The following is a 23,858-nucleotide window of genomic DNA, read 5'->3' on the forward strand; positions in this document are numbered from 1 at the left end:
GGATGAATCAATTAAAGCCCAGTGAGATTAAATGACTTCACCAAGATCACACCGTTTGTACAGATTATGGTGCTCAGTAAATATTACTTTGAATAAATGCCACAAATGGGACTCCAAATCAGATATCCTTGTCAAAACACATAACATAAAATAAAACAAATCTGGTATCTTGGCTCCTGGTCCAGAGAAAAGCAAATGAGGTTTCATAAAAATCTTAGTTAAAAAGCAATTAATTTAATTAGTGATTCTGGATGTGACTCAGATCAGGCTGAATCCAAGCAGCTGCCTAACTCAATGACTGTGTATCGCTGGCCAGGCCCTCAGAGAGACGCATGGTTTTGTTTAACAAACACAAATGATCAACAAAGGCCAAAGAACCTTTAAAAACGTAGGAAATCTTGAAGCCAATTAATAGCTATTTTAATTACATCTATAAGTAATAAAAAATGCTTGCTTTATTTTCTATAGAACTTCTACTAAGTGCTTTTATACTCCTTTGTTTTCAATATTCTAATATGAACATCAAGCAATAGATCACTATAACCTCCATTTTGCAAATATAAAGATGAGAGCATTTAGTGGCAAGAGCAATAGTTAAAAAATCTAAACCAGAGAACAGGGTATGGACACTTATTAGTTTTGTGACCTTGGGCAAGTCATTTAACCTCTGAGTTTCGGTTTCCTCATCAGTAAAATGAGGATAGTAGTATCTGCCATGCATACCTCACAGGACTGTTGTGATGATCAAATGGGAAAAGTATGGGAAGTATTCTGAAAAACTGTAAGGAGAGGTTTCATTATTATTAGGACAAATGAAAATGGAGGCCCTGGCAGATTAAGTGACTTGCTCAAAGATAAACAAACACCATAAGTGTTAAGAACCAGGGCTAAAGTGAAGGAGCCCTTCAATCTACCGCTTAGCCCATGATCCAGGATTGCTCATGACAAGATTAAGCTAGCAAATACCGTACGTTTTTCCTCAAAGAGCTTCTTTCTCTTTCAAGCACGTTAATTATACATGTTCTAATAAAAGAAGAATTATAACTGCATTTATTACTATCAAATTAAAATGACCAAACTTTAGTCAAAGACTATTCCAAATTGTTAAGAAAAATAAACATACCCCTCCAACACATACACACACTGGATTTGGAGATTAAAGAAGTTAAAATTAAAAACCATTAATATTGAATTTCCTGATATAGTTAATTTCTACTTCTTTAATATTCTGCAATATGATCATTTTAAGTCCAATGGAAAACTCATTAATATTTTATTTATAAGGGTAGCTAGCTAGTGTGATATAAAACCACCTTATGTCATAAAACCTAGTGTAATCACTTTACGATGTCATATAATTAGAATGATGGATAACCTAAAATTATGAATAATTTTTTTTCCTATTTTTAAAACGTCATGAATTTAATTTTACTTGTATAGTTTGGAGAGTGGGTTAAGACTGACTCCCTGAAGCAAAAGGCTCCTCTTCTCAACCTGTGAAAGATAGGGTTGTAAAAGTAGGATGGGGTAAGAATGTGGAGGGCCTGAGGTTTATAATTTAACTGCTGGGTAATGGAAAACAAAGAAATTACATGATCCATGTGTTATTTTATGATGAGTACTCTGGCTGGGGAACTATATAAAAGAGACTAAGCCCCTACCCAGTATGTGGCTCAGTTGGTTGAGCGTCATCCTGTGCACCAGAAGGTTGCCAGTTCAACCTGGTCTGTGTTGCTTAGTAGTTAAGAGTGTCAAAGGGTCCCAGGTTCGATTCCCAGTCAAAGGCACATGCCTGAGTTGCAGGTTTGCTCCCTGGTTGGGCCATATGTGAGAGGCATCCATGTCTCACTCTCCCTCCCTCTCTCTTTAAAAGCATAACTTCCAAGTTATTACAGACTAGGAATGAAATGATAAAGCCTGTCTATGTGGTGGGAAGTAAATATTAGCAACATTTTCAAAGAGAGAACCAACAGGACTTAGTGCTCTAACTGGGCAAGATGAGAGTAACTGAGGTTTTGATACTACTGCTGTCACTGACAAAAATATAAGAGTTGGTTGTAAGGGAGCCAAATTTTTTTTTTTTCCTTCTCTGTATCATTCCAATTTTAGTATATGTGCTGCCGAGGCGAGCACAGGGAGCCAAATTTTTAAGGAGGAGAATAATGTGCTCACTTTAATATTTGTAGACTTGACACAAGATACCTAAGTGTGAATATCAATATGAGAGTCTAGCAATTTGTCCACTCGATAACCAACTCCAAATCTGGTAGCTGGAAAATTGAGCAACCCAAGTAGTTATACCTGTTGTAGCAAAAAATGAGTTTGGCCCTTGTGGTTGTAATTCAAGTCCATCTTCATCCATGGCCTTTAATTTTCATCAGTCACAGCTCCTAAATTAGGGAAGAAAGTAAGCCAAGTATTACTTTTATTGTATCATGTATTTAAAATGCTCCATGATATTTATATTTCCAAAACACTCAAAAGTATATCACAGATGAACATCTATCAAAAACTTATCTACTTAGCCCCGGACGGTTTTGCACAGCGGTTACGAGTGTTGGCCCTTGGACCAAAGGGTTGTGGGTTTGATTCCTGATCAAAGGAACATATCTGAGTTGAAGGTTCAATCCCTAGCTCCTGGTCAGGGGCACATAGGAGGCAACCAACCAATGAGTCTCTCACATCAATGTTTCCTGTGTGTGTGTCCCCTATTTCCCCCATTCCCCCTCTCCCCCCGTCCCCTCACATCTCCTCCTGTCCACTCTCTCCTAGGGAAGGATTTAAAAAAATAAAACAAAACACACATCTATCTAAAATAAAAGGTAACTTAATTGATTTCCAATGATAATTGGCATCTATAAGACAAGGAAAGGAAGAGAAATCAAACAAGTCAACTTTGCCTAGACTTTTTGCTTGAGATACTGCTAGCATACATCAAGTGCACACATTTTGATTAATTTTGACACATGCTTTTAAACCTGTTAATCACTATCCTACCCAGATCAAGATACAGAACATTTCCAGCACCCCAGCACTTGTCTCCTCTCAGTCCATACACCCCACACTTCCACAAGGGTAACTAGTTTCATTAAGGTTCAACTTAAACACACACTGTTCCTTACTGGGGGAAATGTCTGCACAATTTTCATATTACTTATCTAAATTTAATGTAGTCTGCTTTCAACCAAAACATAAAAGATCAATAAAAACTCCAAGTGCATGATTATAGTAAACGCCATTTGGGATTTCTGCCTAACTTACAATGACATCTCTTAACTAACCTTCTGATCTAGAGAAGTAAATTCCCACAGTGTACTTCTATTCTCCTGGCCATGTAGTTGATTGGCACTGGCTATAAAATGATAAAAATAAGTTCATCTTTGAGCACAATAAAATCAAAGTCCTGTCCCTGAGAACTAAAACCATGAGCAAGGGTCACTTGGTCTCTTTCCTGGTAGCTATTATATAGGAGCTGAGAAAGGACCTTTTCCAACTTCGGCTTAGACTAGTGAGATGAAGTTTACAAATGAAAAAGAATCCAGTGAATGCCCTCAGAAACAGAGTAGAGGGAACAGGTAAGGGAGGCTTACCAGTATTTTTTTTAGCTCCTGGCTCTAGAACTTTCTGAGGTCCAGCTAGCTACAGAACCTTGTCTGCCTTGAGTCTGGGCAAGACATCCCAATGATCTCAATGCTCCTTTTCTATTTAAGCCTCAACTTACAACAAAAAGAACTTAATCCATAAAATAATAAACTACTTAATACTAATGACTGTTTCAAAAGGGCAGACATCAAAGATTGTGGTTTACTCATATTGTAAGTACTGCATAAACCTCTTTCCTTTCATTGGTTTCCTTATCTCTACATTTTTCACTTTCTAATCCAACCTAAATGGTACTATTAGACACATCTTTCTGTTACCTTTATCATTTGTTGTTGATAACATAAGCTCTGCACACTTATTAAATTTTCAAATGACAGGAGTCATTTTTATAATGCATCAGCTGGGTGATGTCATTCCTGTTTAAAAAAAAAATGTTTAGCCGAGACCGGTTTAGCTCAATGGATAGAGCGTCGGCTTGGGGACTGAAGAGACCCGGGTTCGATTCCGGTCAAGGGCATGTACCTTGGTTGCGGGCATATCCCCAGTACGGGGTGTGCAAGAGGCAACTGATCGATGACTCTCTCTCATCGATGTCTCTCTCCCTTCCTCTCTCTACAAAATCAATAAAATATATTTTTTTAAAAAAAGAAAGAGCATGTTTCATGTTATTTATTCAAACTGCTTCAAATTAAAAGGACCAATAAAAAAAAACATTTTCAACTATGAAAAATGGAAAGAAAGAGTATATGCTAAGTTGTCACTACTCTCTCCCCACCAAAATCACCTCTGGCCATAATTCTTTTTCACCTTTAAAAAATGTAATTACAAAATGATAAACGTGAATTAAGCTTCTAAGTATAATGATAGACTACTAAAATGAAATTAAGCCAATTAAGAAGGCAATAAATGCAATTCATTAATGTATTAAATGCCCCTCTCCCCAATCCCCCTTCATAAACCCAATCCCATCAGCTTTAAGAATTCTCAACCTGCACAATCCTCCTTAGCTTTTCTCTATTGGGATTGGTCAGATAATTAATCCCCCTCAATTCTGAAATTCTCTCCTGCCTCAGTTTCTTTAAACTGAGTTCTAATTCTCTTCCCACCTTCCTGGCTCCTATTTACTCTGCCTCCCCTCACCATTACCATAGCCCTGCCCACGGTGGTGCACTCAGCCCTTTTGTTTTCTGCTTCCTCTTCATTCCACGGTTTCAACTACCATTTACACAAAGGTGATTCCCCTAACACACATGCTCAGGCTAGCACCTGGCACTTCCACCAGACTGCCCGCTGAGTATTTTCAGCGGGATAAAGCCCCGCTTCTCCTCACGTGACCACTATGGTCTTTTCTTTCTTCTGGGCTTATATTCAGTCAGGTTGTCAGACCTTATCCATTCCTTATCCTCAACTTCTCAGGATTCTATCTCCCTCCCCGCCTTCCTTTATTCCCACTGTCACCGTTTACTCTCAGCTTCATATTTCCTTGTCCCAGGGGACAAAAATAACCTCTCAACTGGCCTTTCATTTTCTGCCACTCCCACAACAAATGACTAGGAACCTTACTACAAGTAAGGGCTGGTGCCAAGTACTGAGGCAGACTAATCCTTCAAAGCACTGCTTTGATCCCGGCCTCAGCAAGCTCCAGCAGTTCCCGATATTCACTGGGCGCTAAAAAATTCACCCAAGCACCGTGATACACCTATTTGCTATATTCCCATCACTGAACATCATACCCATTTCCTAACAGATATTATAGCCCAAATAGAGGGTGTCTCCTCACCTTATTTTTTCAATATATTTTTATTGATTTTAGAGAGAGAAGGGGTGGGGGGGGCGAGGAAACACCGATTGGCTGCCTCCTGCAAGCCCCCTACTGGGGATCCAGCCCAAAACCTGAGCATGTGCCCTCACCAGGAATCTAAATGCAGTGGTGCCTCGCATAACGAACGCCTCGCACAGCGAACTTTGGACAGGTTTTTCATGAAACCATCGGCCAAAAAGCAGAAAATGGATGAAGATGTGCAAGATTCGGTAGACTCTACTCAGTCTGTCTTAAAATTAAAAAAATGTGTTTTTTTTTTTAAAAAAAATTATGTTTTTAGATGTATCTAAATAAAAATATGTCATCTTAGCATATTTTTTTTATGTCATCTTAGCATATTTTATGCTACAGAACGAATTATTTTTTTAACATGTATTGTTATGGGAAAACGTGTTTCACATAACGAACTTTCCGCATAACAAGCTTGCTCCTGGAACGAATTAAGTTCGTTGTGTGAGGCACCACTGTGGTGACCTATGGGGCATGGGAGGATACTCAGCCAACTGAGCCACACCGGCCAGAGTCCTTTCCTTATTTTGACTTAGGTGATCAGTAAGTATTCAACGAATAGTTTTGACCCGTTTTTTTTTCCCTTCTATTTTGTCAGTATAAACACTCAGATCAGAAAAAAAACATGTTCTGTATTTCCAAGCAGAGATGACTATACTTAACTTTGAAACCCCAGTGGGGTTAGAAATAATTCCTCTGATAATCAGAATGAAACCAATGTTCTTAGAATGGCGTCCACTCAGAAGATTTTAAGGATTGTAATTTAAAAAAAAAAAAAAAAAAGGTGCTCCTGACTTTGCTGCAGGATCCGAGGTCAGAGACCAGTTGAATCTAAAGACAAACAAGTAGAAAAAAAAATCTAACAATTTGGGTGAACACATTAAAATTTGGTCCTAAAATGACAAGCCTTCTTAAAGCCTTATTTTTCCAAAGCCCCTATTCGTGCTCAGATTAAAAGTTGCCAAAACACCCTCTGAATTTAGTTGTATTAATATTCTATGAACACTAAACCTTTCAATGTCTTTGCTTAAGATTAGAGCTTGATATTAGGAACTGCATACACTTTCTAACTAGTTTTTCTTAACGAAAGCAGTATAGCCTCCTTAATGAAATGTTGCTAATTAATGCACTCAATAATTTACCAATCCATGTTCATTATATAACATTCTGTATATCATAATATATAACTCAACTCTTTGGATCACACTTTGATTTTGTAGTGAAATTTAAAAAAATAGTTTAGTAACTTCTGTTGAGATTATGGACAGAGATCCTATTTATATTTTTTCTCTAATGAAATATGCGCCTTTAGTTCAAGGTGTGATGGAGTGTTTGAAGCACTTGGTGTGATCAAAGGATGAAGAGTGTTTTGACGTAATATGAAGTGGAGATTAATTTAGACTACATTGTACCGGATATAAACTAAATAAAACTGTCAGAGGAAAACTTCTTAAAAGGGTAATTTCTGGCAAATGCAGTACATGATGAAGAAAGGTCAGTATCTGAACTCAGTAATGAGCAATGTGTCTCCTCGTATTAAAAAAAACCTTTCTGATAATGCAGAATTATGGGTGGGGATTTTTAAAAATTAAAGCATTCTTGCTTTTAAGTTATTTTATTCGGGCTAATAAGTGCTTTCTTTAGTTTCCTAGCACTGCTTATAAAATTCATGTAATGCAGCATTTTCAGTTTTTAAACTTTTAAATATCCTTAAACTACAAAACTTATTTAAATTACTCTCTTGCCAGATTACCAACATAGTTAATTTGACTAATACTGATCCCTAATCCTTTCCCTCACCTACATGAACACATGCTTCCTATCATTGTTTTTCCTAAATATATTACTTTGGGTCTGTAAGGTTCTATAAACTCAGTGCTGACACTAACAATGTTTTCTGTACATCATAAATACTGGCAAGAATGTAATTTCAAGCTTTTCAACAACTATAAAAATTTTAAATTGAAAACTGCAGAATTATGGAGTGCTTATACATTTATCTTTTGCTAATGCAGGTAAGCAGTATGTTTTGTACCTATCCTATCTAATAAAAAGGTAATATGCAAATTAACCATCATTCCAACACAGAAGATGGCTGTTCCCATGTGGACACAAGATGGCCGGTAGGGGGAGGGCAGTTAGGGGGGACCAGGCCTGCAGGGGAGGGCAATTAGGCGCAATCGGGCCAGCAGGGAAGCAAACAGGCATCAATCAGGCTGACAGGGGAGTGGTTAGGGGGTGATCAGGCTGGCAGGTAGAAGTGGTTGGGGCAATCAGGCAGGCAGGCAGTCTAGCGGTTGGGAGCCAGCATTCTGGACCATGAGAGAATGTCCAACTGCCCTCGAGGGGTCCCAGATGGGAGGGTGCAGGCTGGGCTGAGGGACACACACACACACACACACACACACACACACACACACACACGTGCACAAATTTCATGCACCAGGCCTCTAGTAACTTAATAAATCCTTAATATTTTATGTTTTTGTTGTTAATCCTTACCCAAGGATATTTTTAGAGAGTGGAAGAGGGAAGGGAGACATATCAATTGGTTGCCTCCCACATAGCCCTCCACTGGGGTCAGGGATCAAACCTGCAACCCAGGTCTGTGCCCCTGACCAAGAATCGAACCCACGACGCCTCAGTGAGTGGACCCATGATCTACCATTGAGCCACACCGGCCAGGGCAATCCTTTAACCATTTTTTTTTTTTTAAAATATATTTTATTGATTTTACACAGAGCGGAATTGAGAGGGATAGAGAGTTAGAAACATTGATGAGAGAGAAACATTGGCCAGCTGCCTCTTGCACACCCCCCACTGGGGATGTGCCCACAACCAAGGTACGTGCCCTTAACCGGAATCGAACCTGGGACCTTTCAGTCTGCAGGCAGACGCTCTATCCATTGAGCCAAACCGGTTTCGGCAATTTTTTTTTTTTTTTTTTTTTTTTTTTTTTTTTTTTTTTTTAAATAACAGGCTGGACAATGCAAGGGAATGGTTTACAGTACACCGGCTTCTTACATGACCAATAATGGGCATGCTCCACTGAATATCAGCGGCATTAATTCCATATAAATTTGAGAACTGGTCTACAAAAAAAAAAAAAAAAAAATCCTGTGTTGTTGTTTTTTAAATTGAATTTATTGGGGTGACTGGTTAATAAAATTCTGTCAGGGTTTTGACCAAGCACATCCAGGAGACCAAGCCCCTCACCTTGGAGCACACCATCAACCTGTATCCTCTTATCAATTACACTACTGCAATAAAACAGCACCTCTCTGAAGACAGCTCTGTTGCAGCCAGATTTCAACACATGAGGGTGATATCTGATAAAATTGGAATGAGGACTGGCTACCCCATGTTTTTACTGCTACAACTGGGAACACGTTTCTTCAAATTACCTGATGGTGAACTTAACCCAGGAGAAGATGAAGTTGAAGGACTAAAACGCTTAATGACAGATACTAGGTCGCCAAGATGGAGTCCTGCCAGACTGGGCCATTGATGACTGACTGTTTTGGTAACTGGTAGAGACCAAATTTTGAATGTCCTCAGAGTCCGCATATTCCAGCGCATATTACAAAGTCAAAGGGACTTAAGTTGTTTTTGGTTCAACTTCCAGAGAAAACCTTGTTAGCAGTCCCTAAAAATTATAAGTGGGTAGATGGAGCATTGTTCGAATTGTATGGACAATGCACCAGGATATGGGCCCATCATTTCTAGTCTCCTCAGCTTTGGAGCAGATTCCGTTTTATATACTAATGAATTCCTGCACAGTGGATCAGTAAAAGAAGCCCCTTCTGTGAGCACAGTATAAAATAAACATGGCAGGAAAGTTTTCTTTGTTGTATCTTTCCCAACCCCTAAATTGCCACTTGCTTTCTTTTGTTTGAATAGTAAAGTCGATATGGAGAACTAGATCGTGGTATAAACAAATAAAAATGTTTAATTTGCTTCTGTTTCTACTCATACATTTTGAACATTAAAGACTTCTAAAAAATAAAAATAAACTTGATTTTTGAATTGTTGTTAATATAGAGAAATACAATTGATTTTTGCATGTCAATGTTCCCCAACTATAATGCAACAAAACTAGAAATAAATGTCAGAGACCAAAAGAAAAAATCTCATAAATTTTAAAACAAAGTTCTAAATAATTCAATGGGCAATAGGAAAATCATGAAAATCACAATATATTTAAGACTAAATAATAAAAACCAATTCATATCAAAATCATCACAACCAGTTAATAGTTCAAGGAAAATTTATAGTTTTAAAGGCACATATTTATGAGTACAAATTAAATACTAATGAGCCAAACCTTCAACTTAAATTTTTTAAATGTTAGAATAAATGCAAACAAAGTAGAAGGAAAGAAATCTTACCAAATGAGCAGAAACACAAAGGGTCAATAAGAACTATTTAAGCCCGGCCGGTGTGGCTGTCAACCCACGAACCAGGAAGTCAGGGTTCGATTCTCATCAGGACACATGCCTGGGTTGCAGGCTCGATCCCCAATGGGGGTGAGGGTAATGCTGAAGGCAGCTGATCAATAAGTCTCTCTCATCATTGATATTTCTCTCTCTCTCCCTTCCTCTCTCTTAAATCAACAAAAATATATTTTTAAAAGAAACGAACTATTTGAAAATCTTAATAACATAGGCAAGTTACTGGCAGTGCTGAAAAAAAGAGGGACAAATTAATCAAATTAGATATTTTAAAGTCAGAGAAACCTGTATCTTATACCAATATAATTGAAAAGTTACATTTTCCTGAAAAGTCAAGTTCTGGACTGGTAGCTCAGTTCGTTGGACATCACCATCCTGATATGCTAAGGTTGCGAGTTCAACATCCAGTCAAGGTACATGCAAGAATCAACCAATAAATGCATAAATAAGTGAAACAACAAATTTCTTGTTTCTCTCTCTCTCAAATCAATTTTTAAAAAAAGATAAAAAGACTTACCACCACGAAAGAAACTAAAATCAAATCAATTCACAGAAAAGACACCAGCAGTTTCACAGATGAATTCTAACTTTCAAGAACAGAGTATTAAAACTTATTTAAAAAAGAAAAAAATACTGCCAAACTCATCATATGAAATTAGCATAACCTTATTTGTTATCAAAATAATACAAAGCCTACATGAAAAAGGAAAAGTACATAGCAATAATCCAGGAAATCCAAAGATAATTTAAAATAGAAAATCTACATCCTCCTTTCAAGATAGCAAACTGAAACTAATACAATATTGAATGTCAACTGTAATTAAATTTTTTTAATTTAAAGAAAAATCTATGCAATCCATCAAACCAATATATCCAGCAAACACATTAGAAAAATCAACTTCTGTTCACAATGAAAACTCTTAAAATAAGCAGAAGAGAATGTAATAAATAACATCTACCCCATCCAAAAAAAAAAACCCCACTACAATATCATGCTTAATGATAAAATATTAGAAGCACTCCATTCAAGTATCTAGACAAGAATGCCTGTTATCGATGCTTTTATTTAACACTGTTCTAGAGACAGTAGTCAATGCAATTATTATTTTTTTTAAAAGAGCCTTGGCCAGTGTGATTAAATGGTTAGAGCATCGGCGCGCACACCCAAGAGTTGTGGGTTCATTCCCAGGCAAGGGCACATACCTGGGTTGCAGGTTAGATCCCCACCCAGGTTGAGATGCATGCCAGAGGCAACCAATCCATGTGTCTCTCTCACAATGTTTCTTTCTATTCTCTCTCTCTACACCTCTCCTTACCTTCCATTCTCTCTAAAAAAAAAATCAATGGAAAAAATATCCTCGGGTAAGGATTAACAAAACAAACAAAAAAGAAACAGGAGACAAAATGAATGGAAAATAAAACCCCTCATTCACACACAACTACCTAGAAAATACAGAATTATAGTGTTATTGCTCCCACATTTCATTGATTCTAAATATACCACCAATTTTAAGTTGCATCCTTCTTTTATATACAGCTAAGAAAAAAACACTGCCAATTAAAGGAATATCGTACTTTATTATCTAGAATTTTCATTTTTAGACTTAGAGAAAATTCTTTTGACTCAGACATATTTTTGTATTTTGTGCATATAAAAAAAAGAAAAATAGAAGCAAAAGAAATTGGTAGGGTACTCCTAAAACTTCACATTCAGCATCCTATGATTTACTTTTCTACTCAAAACTATTCAAACTTTCCTAATAATATTGCCCTCTGCCAAGAGTGCTAGTGAGGCAGCATTTCTTAAAATGCTCCATTATTATCTTTGGGATTTTCTTTCCAGTCAAGACACCCACTTCGCCATTCCCTTTGGTTGTATTGTTTGGCCTGAAATAACTAGTACAGAACAATGCACATACTCATTTAAATGATGACAAAATGAAGTCTTGATCAAGTTTGTGCATGTGCAGGCAACAATAACTATATCATGACTGCTACCAGGGCAACACTGATTACAGGACACAGTCAATTCAAGATCTACTTTGATTTCAGAGATATTAAAATGTAAGGGAGGAAACTGGATCTCAAAATCTATGAAGTATGGTAACATGAGAGTTCAGCGGGATTATATGTCAATATATATGTCCATAGTGTTCCCTTTACATCAGCTTAGATACTAAATAGAAATAACTAAAAAAAAAAAAAAAAAAAAAAACCTAAAAAAAAACAAAACCTATTCATAACAAAAATTACACAGTATCTAGAAAAAAATCTGATGAAAATTGAGCCTTTTTGAAAAATAGAGCACACCCAGATTCAAATCCCAGCTCCACTACTTAGCATGTATCTATCTGTACCTACATATTTATTCTATAAATTTGATGCAAATACATTAAAAATCCAACAGTTGCCGAAACCGGTTTGGCTCAGTGGTAGAGCATCGGTCTGCGGACTGAAAGGTCCCAGGTTCGATTCCGGTCAAGGGCATGTACATTGGTTGCGGGCACATCCCCGGTAGGGGGTGTGCAAGAGGCAGCTGATTGATGATTCTCTCTGAGTGATGTTTCTAGCTCTCTATCCCTCTCCCTTCCTCTCTGTAAAAAATCAATAAAATATATTAAAAAATACATACAAAGTTAAATTTAAAAATAAATTTAAAAATCCAACAGTTTTTCATAGAAACTGACAAATTGACCCAAGAATAAACAAAGGAAAATAGCTTTTACCTGAAGAAAAAGAACATATATTACGATTTAATTATAAAACAATCAGAGTGGTATAGTATGTTTAGTCAACAAATGAAACCAGAAGAGAGAAACTAGAAACAGAAATGTATATTGTGAGAATACGCTAAACCTCAGGAGTTGCATTATAAATCAGTGGGGAGAAAGGCTAAACTACTTGGCAAATCCATATTAAAAAGATAAAATTAGCCCTGGCCAGTGTGGCTCAGTTGGTTGGAGTGTCGTCCTGTACACCAAAAGGTGACAGGTTTGATTCTCAATCAGAGCACATACACAGGTTGTGGGTTCAATATAAGGTCAGGGTGCATGTAGGAGGTAACTGATTGATGCATCTCTCTCTCTCCCCCTCCCTCTAAAACCTATAAAAAAATTTTAAAAAATTAAAATTTTAAATTAGTCCTGGCCAGTGTGCTCAATGGTTAGAGTTGGCCTGCACACCAAAGGGTCATGGGTTCGATTCCCAGTCAAGAGCATGTACCTGGGTTGCAGGTTCGTTCCCTGGACCAGTTGGATTATGTGTGGGAGGCAACCAATCTATGTGTCTCTCTCACATCAATGTTCTCTCTCTCTCTTTTCCTTCTACTACTCTCTCTAAAAATCAATGGAAAAAAATATCCTCAGGTGAGGATTAACCAAAAAATAAAAATAATTTTTAAAAATTAGATCACACAATAGAGAAAAAAAGTTCCAGATGAATTAATGACCTAAATATGAAAAAGCATAGCACTATTATAACCTTGGAGGTTAAAGGGGGTGAGGGGGGGTACATAAGCCATAAATGGGGGTGGGGGGGAAGACTACCTTCTTATTAACAAGTCTTATACCAAAAAAACCCAAAATATTCCATAAACAAAGCTAAAAGGTAAGCCACAGCCTAGGAAATGGTATTTTCAATGTGTATAATTACACTTATTAGTATTCAGAATATAAAACTTTCCATAAGCCAATGAGAAAAAGACAACAACCCAACTGAAAAATGGACCAAGAAGGACAGGCACAAGCAAGTCATAGAAAACTCAAATGGTAAATAAATAGGCAGGCGGGGGGGGGGGGGGGGGGCTCAACCTCACTAGAAATTTAAGAAATGCAAAATGAAATCAGCTATGAGATACTCTTAACACCCAACAGATTGGAAAACAATATGTAGTGTAATCTTTTAGCATTGGTCTGGAGAAACAGAGGTTCATACACAACTGGTGGGAGTGTCAAACAGAACATAATCTGACAATTCCCAGTAAACGTGACAAATGCAGATTCCTGAATATAGCAATTCTACTACTATAATCCCAAGAGTGAAGAACCCTGTACAGTATAAGGATGTTCACCGTAGCACTGTTTGGAATTATAGGAAATTGCAAACCAAATGATCCCTGCATAATAAATGATCACAATATATTTATACATTGAAATACAAATAAAATGAATGAACTATCTTGGTCTCAAGACCCCTTTCACAGCCTTAAAAACTGAGACCTCCAAAACGTTTTTGCTTATAAGGGTTCTATCTATGTTTACATTAGAAACTAAATCTGAGGCATTTTACAAATAATTTATAAACTGATAAAAAATAATAAACCCACTTTATGTCAACATAAGTAACACATTACTATTTTTAAAAAATAGCATTATAATAGTGAAAAGAATAGCATTATTTTACATTTTTGCAAGCCTCTAAAAATCAAGCTTACTAGAGGCCAGCTAGATCCCCTTAACTGCTCGAGTTCAATGTAAGACATCATGTGTAACATAGGCTTTGTACAACACCCATGCAGTGTACAGGAGAATGCAGCTGGCAGAATCTTAAGAGATCCCTGGGAACTTCTGGAACACACTCTGAGAATCACTAAACGAGATCCACATACATGGCTAAAATTCAAAAACACAATGCTAGGTGAAGAAAATGACAAGCAGTATGATACTGTTTATGTAAAGTAAAAACACACAAGGCAATACACACTTGTTTTTGGTACATACAAACTGGGACAGTGGTTACTTCTGGCAAAGAAAAGACAGGAATGGAATGAAGGGCACTCTTTAACTGGGTCTATGAGATTTTCTTTCTTTACACAAACAAAAATTGTTATGAATCAAATATATAATTAAATATTAAGATCTGTTAAATCTAGGCGATACTTGCTTCTCTAAAATATTTGTAAATTGACACCTGTAATTCTGAAATATTTCATAATTTAAAGTGGACCTCCCTTGGAGTAAATATAGTTGTAAGATACCTGGATTTTATAAAACATTGTTTAGAAAATTAATTTCACAGGAATAAGAACATACTGGCTATATTAATCCCAAATAGTTAAGCAGTGGGGATTGGATAAGAGTTACTCAACTTATGTGGTGTACCTTAGTATGTATACCCCTTCGTCAAAAGACACACTGACTAGATGCTTGAATAGTTGAAAACTACTCAACTATATAAAACTCTCTGCACCCAGCAATTAATTGTTTTTAGAGATAATGACCATGTGCCAGGTATTGCTTGGGGACAAGAATAAAACTATTTCTACATTGAGAGTTTAGAAAAGATGACAAACATATAAACACAGTTAAAATATAATAAATTAGCCCTGGCCAGTGTGGCTCAGTTGGTTGGAGCCTCACCCCTTGCACAGAAGGGTCTTGGGTTCGATTCCCAGTCAGGACACATACCTAGGGTGCAAGTTCAATCCCCACTTGGGGTGAGTACGGAGGCAACTGATTGATATTTCTTTCTCACATCGATATTTCTTTCTCTCTATCCCTCTCCCTTGCTCGCTTTCTAAACTCAATTTTTTTAAAAAAAACACCATCTCCTCGGGTGAAGATTAAATGCTAATAAATTAAAGATGTCCACATTGCTGTATGAGACAGAGAAAAATGAGCCTGGAAAAATAATGATGCCATTAAGAGAAAGAAAACCAGAGTAGGTATTGTTTTAGGGGCTCTGGATTTTTTTTTAAGATTATTTTTCCAATATATAGTATTGGACATCAATTTACTATGTGCCAGATAAATCTTATTTCAGCTGTGTTGAGACAGCCGGGCACCTGGGTGACGATGGTCAGTAAGCAACAGAAAATGATAGAGGAGAAACTAAGAGAGAATGTGGGCATGGTATGAAACACTGAAACCCGGGGAGATTGAGGGAAAAAAAGACAGAAGACTGACCTCGACGGAAACTTCATGATATAAGACAGAGTTTCTGAAACACAGAATACTTTTATGTGACACACCCAGCGACATGCTGAGGAACAGTTACCCAATTTAGGAATAAGTGGGACGAAAAGAGAAGTACTGGTGGAAGGAAGAGAGACAGGTGAGGTTTTCTTGCACCAGGAGAAGGCTAGGAATGTTTATAAGGGGAGGGAGAGGCGCCAGCGGAGTGAGAAGGCGATGATGCAATCGGCGGATTCGGATTCACTAACAGGTCCTCCCAGAGGACGGGCGGGGTGCTCCGCGAGCAGCTGGGCCTGAAGGAGGCCAATTCTTCCTGCGGGGAGCGAGCAGGAGGGAGGAAAGCCTTAGAGACTCGACAAGAGCGTGATATGGAAGGAAGTGAAGCCAATGCTCAGATTAGATGAGCATCTATCCAGATTTAAGGAAAAGATTAGGCAATCTCTGCTAATGCGGAGGGGTTTCCAGGGCGGGTTGAGGAATTTAAGAGGAAAAAAACTCTGGGATTGCTAAGACGCGCACACAAAATAAATACACGGTCTCGTCGCTGACAATACAAACACAGATGGGGTTAGAGAGAAAGTATTTACAAAAAGTCATGTGGAAAAAAACTGTTTTCACGTACTGTGAGCATTTTTTTTTTTTAAAAAAGGAAACTTGCACCTATTTGAAACATCTACATAACTTAAAAATCAACACCTCGGGTATCCAATAGGGTAGGGTAATAAGGTTTTCCACCAGTCAGTTTTCCAGATCAAAGTCTATTTCACGCCAAAAGCATTTCATACGTGACAGTTTGCGATAGAAATCTTTCTAAGCTATGCACTTCTCTGCCTTCTTCGTTATACAACTTGAGTTGAACAATCTTTATCTGGAACGTCCACTCTTGCGCTAGTGAAACATCTACTGCTGCCGTGCGTGCAACAATTTTCTCTCTTTCCCAGCTGGCGAGAAAGCAACTGGTTCTTCCAAGTGTGCGTTTACTCTGACCACCGAGCAACCCAGCCCCTTAGCAACCCGCGGGCCTCCGGCACATCGTTCGTTTCTTAATGGGCTGGAAACCAGAGCCCTTTATGACAACCACGAGAATTGCCAGCCTCCCGTCCTCTCACACGGAGTATCAATACTCTGACCTGCCACAGTCTAGGAACGGAAAAACGACAAGTTTCTAGCGGGTATTTATGTTTTATATCATAAAATTCTAGGGCGCACGTCTCCCGCAGGGGCATCTATAAGCATGGAAGGTTAATCACAACACGAGAAGGCTTCGCTTAGCAAACTTGGTTCCTCTCGCCTTTTTAGTAACCGGCTCTCCTAACCTACTTCTCCACACTGACTTCTTTTCAAAACCACCACGGGAATGCTTACAGAGGCATTTCTCGCTTTAGTAAAGCAATCGCCGGCGCCAGTCCTGTGTTTTTCACCTGGTAAATAAAAAGTTAGCAACCCCTTCCTTTTTGTTTACTAGAGAAATTATAACAGCTGAGCAAAAGGTTATCATCTGAAATGAGAAGTTAGAACAGAAAAAAAAAAAAAAAAAAAAGGAGCAGCTATCGAATAGATGGATCATTGAAACGGTAGTCAAACTGGCTTAACTTCTGAATATTCATCATCATCCCAGTAGTGAAAACGCTGAGGAACTTACTACTTTCATTCTTTCTCAACTCTGAAACTTTTCCTCGTCTAATGGAACCACGAAGCGGACATGAAGCCCAGAAACTTGAGGGCTGGCTGCCAGGATTCCCCCACTGGGTTTAGAAGCCATAACGCCAGCCAGGCAAGCAAGCTCTTCCACCACCACCCTTTTCTGGCCGGAATTCCCACCGCCCCCCACACCTACACCATCTTCTCCGACCCAACTGTAAATACTTACAGTTTTCCGAAGAACATTCACCCTTGAAATGTCCTCTCCCCACCTCCGCCACTGCCTAATCAAGTCCTCCCCATCACTCAGCAACCTCAAAATGTCAGGCACACTTCCCCGATGTTCCAAAGGAAACCCCAGTAATTAATTGTACCTTTCTCTCGCAGCCCTGGGGTGCACTTCACCTCGTCTCCTCTACCACCGAACAACGAACTTCTTGCAGCCACGCTGCATTACAAGAACCGTTTTTTGAAAAACCGTTCTCAGCGCCCCGCACAATGCATCGCCCGCACCGGGCTCCGAGTTTCCTGGAGAGTCGCACAGCGCGCAATCAAAGGCGCTTTAACGGATGGAATTACACCTCCGATTTTTTTTCAAATCCAAGACGCCTAAGTGCCACGATACGCACACGAACGAGAGGAAAAAAAAAAAAAGAAAAAGAAAAAAAACCCGCATCCCATTATGGAGCCCTTCGGTAAGAAAATAAAACTTTCTGCCCTTTCCCTTACTCCTTCAAAACAAAACAAAACAGAAAAAGAAAGTAAATACCACCGACAGATCACGAATCGCTGAAATGCACCTTTTTCGAGCAAGGAAATTCCCCCAAAAAAGTTATTTCCGAAGAAACGAGCTCAAAAGACTCCTTCGAAGGCTATTCCTCCGTTTTCGTCCCGTGGAATTTTCACTTTTCCTCCCATTGGACAGGAGAGTGGTGAGAACTTCTTCCTAGCCAATTGGATCGCTACTGCTTTATTTAGACACCGGAGAAGGCAATGGTGGCTGGAAAACCGCATCGAGGGCGCCCTAACAGCCATGTATGACTTCGTGTGACTTACAAGAAAATGTCTGGGGGTGCCCCTGGCCGTAGGGAGCCCCGATATCTGGGCTGCCGCCGCCCCGATCGCCCTCGGGCGGCTGAGAAAGCGGGGAGAAGAGGCGGCGCTGGGAACGCCGAGGGAGGACACGTCCCCGGCGTCAGAGCGGCGGCGATGGCCGCCTGCGCAGCTCCGTCCAAACACGGCGGAAGCCACAGCCCCTCGAGGGGCTGCGCGACGCAGGGCAGGAAGGTGGCGCTGCCGCCGAGCGACAGGGGCCCATCATGGCGGCGAGGGCAATGGCCGCGGCGGGGAGCGAGCACACGCAGCCGCGCCCGGCCCCCAGGGCCCGCCACCGGAGCCGCCGCCGCCGCAGCCCGCCCTCGGCGCCCCCTCCCCCCGCTCCCGAGCTGTAGCGGAATTTTCTCTTCCGACACCGCCTTCAAGATGGCGGCTCCCCCTCCCGGCAACCCCTTCCGTCGTCCCCTGCAGCAGGCGCCGAGCCGCCGCCATCTTGTCCCCCGGCCCTCCCCCCCGGCCGATATTTACATAGCGAAAATCGGCCCGGGCGGCCTGCGGCCTTCACCTCACGCCTGCAGCCTTCGCCTCCCCGCCAGGCCTCACGGTCGCGCGATGCCCCGCGCCGGCCGCGCCGTCGACCAGCGGCCCCTGCACCGGCTCCCGGGCCCCCGGGCGACCCTCCCCCAACCCGCGGCCGTTCGCCGAGCGCGCGTCCGCCGCGGCTCGGGGCGGCCGGCTCCTCCCCGGGCCTAGCCGCGGCCTCCTCGGGCCTGGTCGGCGCCGCGCGCCACGCCGCCCGGCCCAGCGCGGAAGGGCGCCCCGAGGGCCGCCGACCAGGCCGGGAGCAGGCCGCCGCGCGCGCGCTAGGCCCCGCGGCCGCGGCGGCGCCCGGGACTCACCGGACGGGCGTGCGGGCGGCCGGCGACGGCGGCGGGGACTGCGGGCGGCCTTTCTCTGGAGCACTGGGCCGGGCTCCGGCTGGCGGGGCGGGCGGAGGGAGGGAGGAGGGGCCGAGCTCGGAGCTGACAAAAAGCGGCCCAGCTCCCCGGCACGGGCCCGCCGTCAGCACGTCACGTCACCGCCCGGGAGAGAGACCCAGGAAAATGCGGAAGGGGAGAGAGGCCCCCTCCTCCGCCCGCCGGGTCCCCCTGGAGCCCCGGGGCGGCGAAGCATCCGCCCCGCGGCCGGGAAGCCTAGTGGGCCTCGCTGCGACGGGGTCTCCGTGACAGCGCCCCCCTTCTGGCCACCTCCTCCGCGCTCCCGCCCGCCGCCGCCACACACGCGCCGCCGCCGCCCCGGCTGGAAAGCCCGCGTGGGGCCCGGCCGCCCCCCGCCATGTCCTGTGGGCCGCGGCCGCCCCCCGGGCCCTCCCCGGAGACACAGCGCCCGTCCTCACCCGTCCTGGCCCGGGCGCCCGCTCGAGTTGTTTGCAGGCCCTCAGACCCCCGCCCGCAGTAAATGTGTTTTCAGCCCCGTGGCTGGAGAAGATAAATTTAGCAACCCCCGCCGTCCCCCTGCTTTCGCTTTAAAAAAAAAAATCGTTGAAATAAAATGAAAATAGGCTCGCCCGTCTTAAGTGGGGATGTGGGAAAGGGGAGGGGTAGGAAGGGGATCCTAAAGCAACGACGAAACCATTTGATTTAATTTTTTAAAAATAAGCATGCAGCCAGAGAGCCCAACTGATTTTATTCGTTTGCGGGAGTGGGGAAGAAAAACAAGGAAGAGGGTTGGTTACATTTGAAACGGGTTTCGCGCATTGCAGCGAACAGAGATTTTTTTTTTTTAACGTATATTTTCTATATATATAAATCGGTGTTTCAGAGTGTGGGAGCCTATGAAATGGAAGTCTTGTGTAATTGTTTCATAAGATCAATTTTTTCACATTCTCCAATAAATACGGAGAGGGAGCAGAATTGGAAATGGGTGTTGTTTTTTTACAAACTTCCTGAAACAGCCTCTTAAAGTTTAAAAAGAAAACGGACTGGAGAGAAGGGGTGATATGTATTTGATTAAACAAAGCACTTACCAACCCCCAAAATGCGTATTTTGCTTTTTCATTCGTTTCAATGTTTAAGCTCTTTCCATACTAAACTTGGGACCCAAATTATGTTTTTAAAAGTTACACTTAAATGGTAAACTGTGGTTTTTAATCAGGATATCTGAAGTGCTTTATTTCTTCACTAAATGTTAGATAAAAACATTTTAAGCAGTACCGAACACAAAAGTTTTAACACAACTAGCATATGTTGTGAAATCTCATTTTAAATACAGAAGCCATATATTTTTAATTTCCTGGCATAACTTTTTAAAACTCCCAGAATGCAAGTCGTCCTTTCCCTCAGACATCTTACAAACCAAAGGTACAGAAAGAAGAAATCTCTGAGAATGTGCTGACTGGTAATTTTCCTTTCAAGACTTCAGCTTTGATTTTTTTTTCAAGCGGTTAAGTTTATTTTTAAAAAGATAAATGACAACATGTCTTCAGCATTTGTAGAAAACCCCCATCCGGCTATAATATAGACTCTATTCGGAGAAAGGTAAATATAAGTGAGAAAAGAGAAATATCTTGTATACTCACACTAATATAATTTCAAAAAAACTGATTACCAGCATTTAGATACTTTCCTTCCAAGCGCCTGTGTTTAATGCTATGGTATGTCAAGAATGGGGTCTCATCCATGCAACCATAAGCAGCATGAACACAAAACCTAATGTCAGCCTTCCTATTCGTTCTTCCATAATTACCATCAAATACTTCTAAGCCCACCAGTACAAAGCACTTAAGAGACTCAAGGAACACAAATGAAAAAAAAAAAATTTCCTCAAAAGACCAGAAGTAGTTTAGGTATTGATACTTTTATAATAAAAGAGCCCTTTGCCATTATTTTCCATGCATAAACACTTTGATAGGAAACAAGAAAAGGATAGCCTATTTCTATTAATTACAGAAAATAAACTTTTATTGAAGTCCCAACAAAAATTCGCCCGTAGATGATTATGCAGGTGAAATCAGCCATGCTTTTATTTTTCAAAAAAGGAGAAAGTAACTTCTACTTCAAATCCATTGTAAAGAACAGCGTATGATAAAAAGCATTTTACTAGAAATCCCCTTCATATAAAATACTTATGATAAAGTGAAGGCACAAAGGAAGTGTGAATGGCAGAGATCAGAAATCATTCCATGTTGCCCTGGCTGGCTAGCCCAGCTGTCCCAATATGCCAAGGTTGCAGGTTCAATCCCCAGTCAGGGTACATGCAAGCATCAACCAATGGACGAATAAATAAGTGGAACAACAAATTGGTGTCTTCCTCTCTCTCTCTCAAAACAATAAAAAAATTAGAAATCACCGAAACCGGTTTGGCTCAGTGGATAGAGCATCAGCCTGCGGACTGAAGGGTCCCGGGTTCGATTCCGGTCAAGGGCATGTACTTTGGTTGCAGGCACGTCCCCAGTGCGGGGTGTGCAAGAGGCAGCTGATCGATGTTTCTAACCCTCTATCCCTCTCTCTTCCTCTCTGTGAAAAATCAATAAAATATATTTTTTTAAAAAATTAGAAATCATTTGATGTTATAATAAAATCAAAACATAGTTTTTGAGAATATTCACAATTGAGCATTGAGACACCTAACATCACTGAACGCATTTGGTAATTAATCACTGGGTGATTAACCTGACACCTTGCACTTAAAGGACTTCCTACAGCCTACTAGCCTTGATACTTTTGTTCATTGTTTTAGTATTAAGGACCTATAGGATTCTGGGCACAGGGAATAAAAAGATGTGGTACTTGGAGAAGACTGAATAAGGAGGTTACCTATGGCAGAATAAAAACATTCTTAAGTCCTTCCATTTTCTCAAAACAAATCTGATTTAGGGAGATTGAGAGCGGAACATTTCACAGGTAGATACTGTGAATACAAAATAGATGATTACAAAGCAGTCAAGGGATTTTGGTTATGTGCTCAAATGTATTTGTTCCTTCAGAGCTGTTCATGTATATCAGATAGTTAAAAGCATCCACTCAAGGTTTTGACAATGTTTTAATAACTTAACTAAAAATTCCTGACATGTTTATAGGTCCTTGAGCCAGAAATAATACAAAGCCTTTCAATCATTTTTCCGGAGAAAGATTAGTCAGAAAAGAAGCTCTTAAAAAAAAGAAGGAAAAATACTGTTGATTTTTCACTTCACATCACTAACTGCTGAAAATCAAATAGAAAACAGTAAGTTATTGGTTTATGAGAAAATATAGACCTCGAATAATGTTGTGGTAATTATTTTATGTCCCAAATGTTAAAAAATACTTACTTTCCCTTAGGAAGGCTCTAATTTTATTGAACTAAGCACACCCTATAACAATTAACCATCTATCTGATACTTGATACTCAAGTCATCTTTTATGTACTTATCTTAACATGAGCAAGTTGCATCTCGTTGCAATTCAGCAGGCTATAATTAATGCCAAAGTAAGAATTTTTAATTTGAGTTTTTAAGCCACATGCCCTCCCCAAGGGAAATCATTTTAAAATGAATAATGACTGACAATTAGGTGATTTTCAAACAATATTTTATACACGAGTCATTAGTTGAATAAGACATTGTTGAATTCCTGAATATAAGTGAGAAAATAATGAGCATGCTGGGTGTCCAGATTGCTGGTTCTATGTACAATTTTCGACTAGAGGAACCACAGTTCTGAGACATGACTGATTCCTGAGCTGGAGTGGAAAAGTACAAGATAAACCAGGAATATCTCCTCATAACAGAAAGCTTACTAGGTGTCAAAAGGTGTCAGGAACCAGTTTACAGAGGTGCCCCTTTGCTAAAGATTGAAAAATTTAAATCTCAAAAGAATAATTGCTGCTGAAACCGGTTTGGCTCAGTGGATAGAGCATTGGCCTGCAGACTGAAGGGTCCCGGGTTCCATTCCTGTCAAGGGCGTGTGCCTTGGTTGCGGGCACATCCCCATTCAGGGGTGTGCAAGAGGCAGCTGATGGATGATTCTCTCATTGATGTTTCTGGCTCTCTATCCCTCTCTCTTCCTCTCTGTAAAAAAATCAATAAAATATATTTTTTAAAATATTTTTTAGAATGTGGTGATGGTTGCACAGCTTTGTGAATATACTAGAAACTAGGAAATTTTATGGCTCGTGAATGATATCTTGTGTGTTGTGTGTTTTTTTTTTTAATGATCACCTTTGGAGAATGCTACAGAACCAACTCATTACTTTGAAAACTAATAAAGGGAAAGATCAGGCACTTACACTGTATGAACTGTTCTCAGGTTAAACACATCGTTGATGAAGGGCATTTTCTTTTCATAGAAGTATTTCAAGGAATACAGGAAGACTTGCTAGAGTTAG

At 40.4% G+C, this 23,858-nt stretch overlaps 1 protein-coding gene and 1 pseudogene across 13 annotated transcripts in view; one reads left to right on the top strand and one right to left on the bottom strand.

Moving 5' to 3' along the window:
* ZFX (zinc finger protein X-linked) overlaps nt 1-23,858 on the bottom strand; it is an 82,405-nt gene that overhangs the window by 22,028 nt on the left and 36,519 nt on the right. For 3 of the 12 annotated variants that reach the window (XM_084869549.1, XM_084869548.1, XM_084869545.1), the window contains one exon: nt 2,302-2,390. In XM_084869549.1, the coding sequence (XP_084725675.1) occupies nt 2,302-2,362 (61 nt within the window). In that variant the 5' untranslated portion in view covers nt 2,363-2,390. The other 9 variants (XM_084869551.1, XM_084869544.1, XM_084869555.1 and 6 more) reach the window with 9 other exon arrangements.
* On the top strand, nt 3,514-9,503 carry LOC311614888 (cleavage and polyadenylation specificity factor subunit 5-like; annotated as a pseudogene). The gene is made up of 2 exons: nt 3,514-3,575; nt 8,612-9,503. The product of its transcript is annotated as a cleavage and polyadenylation specificity factor subunit 5-like (transcript).

The sequence above is a fragment of the Pipistrellus hanaki genome (genome assembly GCF_964339955.1).
Source record: "Pipistrellus hanaki genome assembly, chromosome: X".
In the NCBI taxonomy this organism is placed as follows: domain Eukaryota; kingdom Metazoa; phylum Chordata; class Mammalia; order Chiroptera; family Vespertilionidae; genus Pipistrellus; species Pipistrellus hanaki.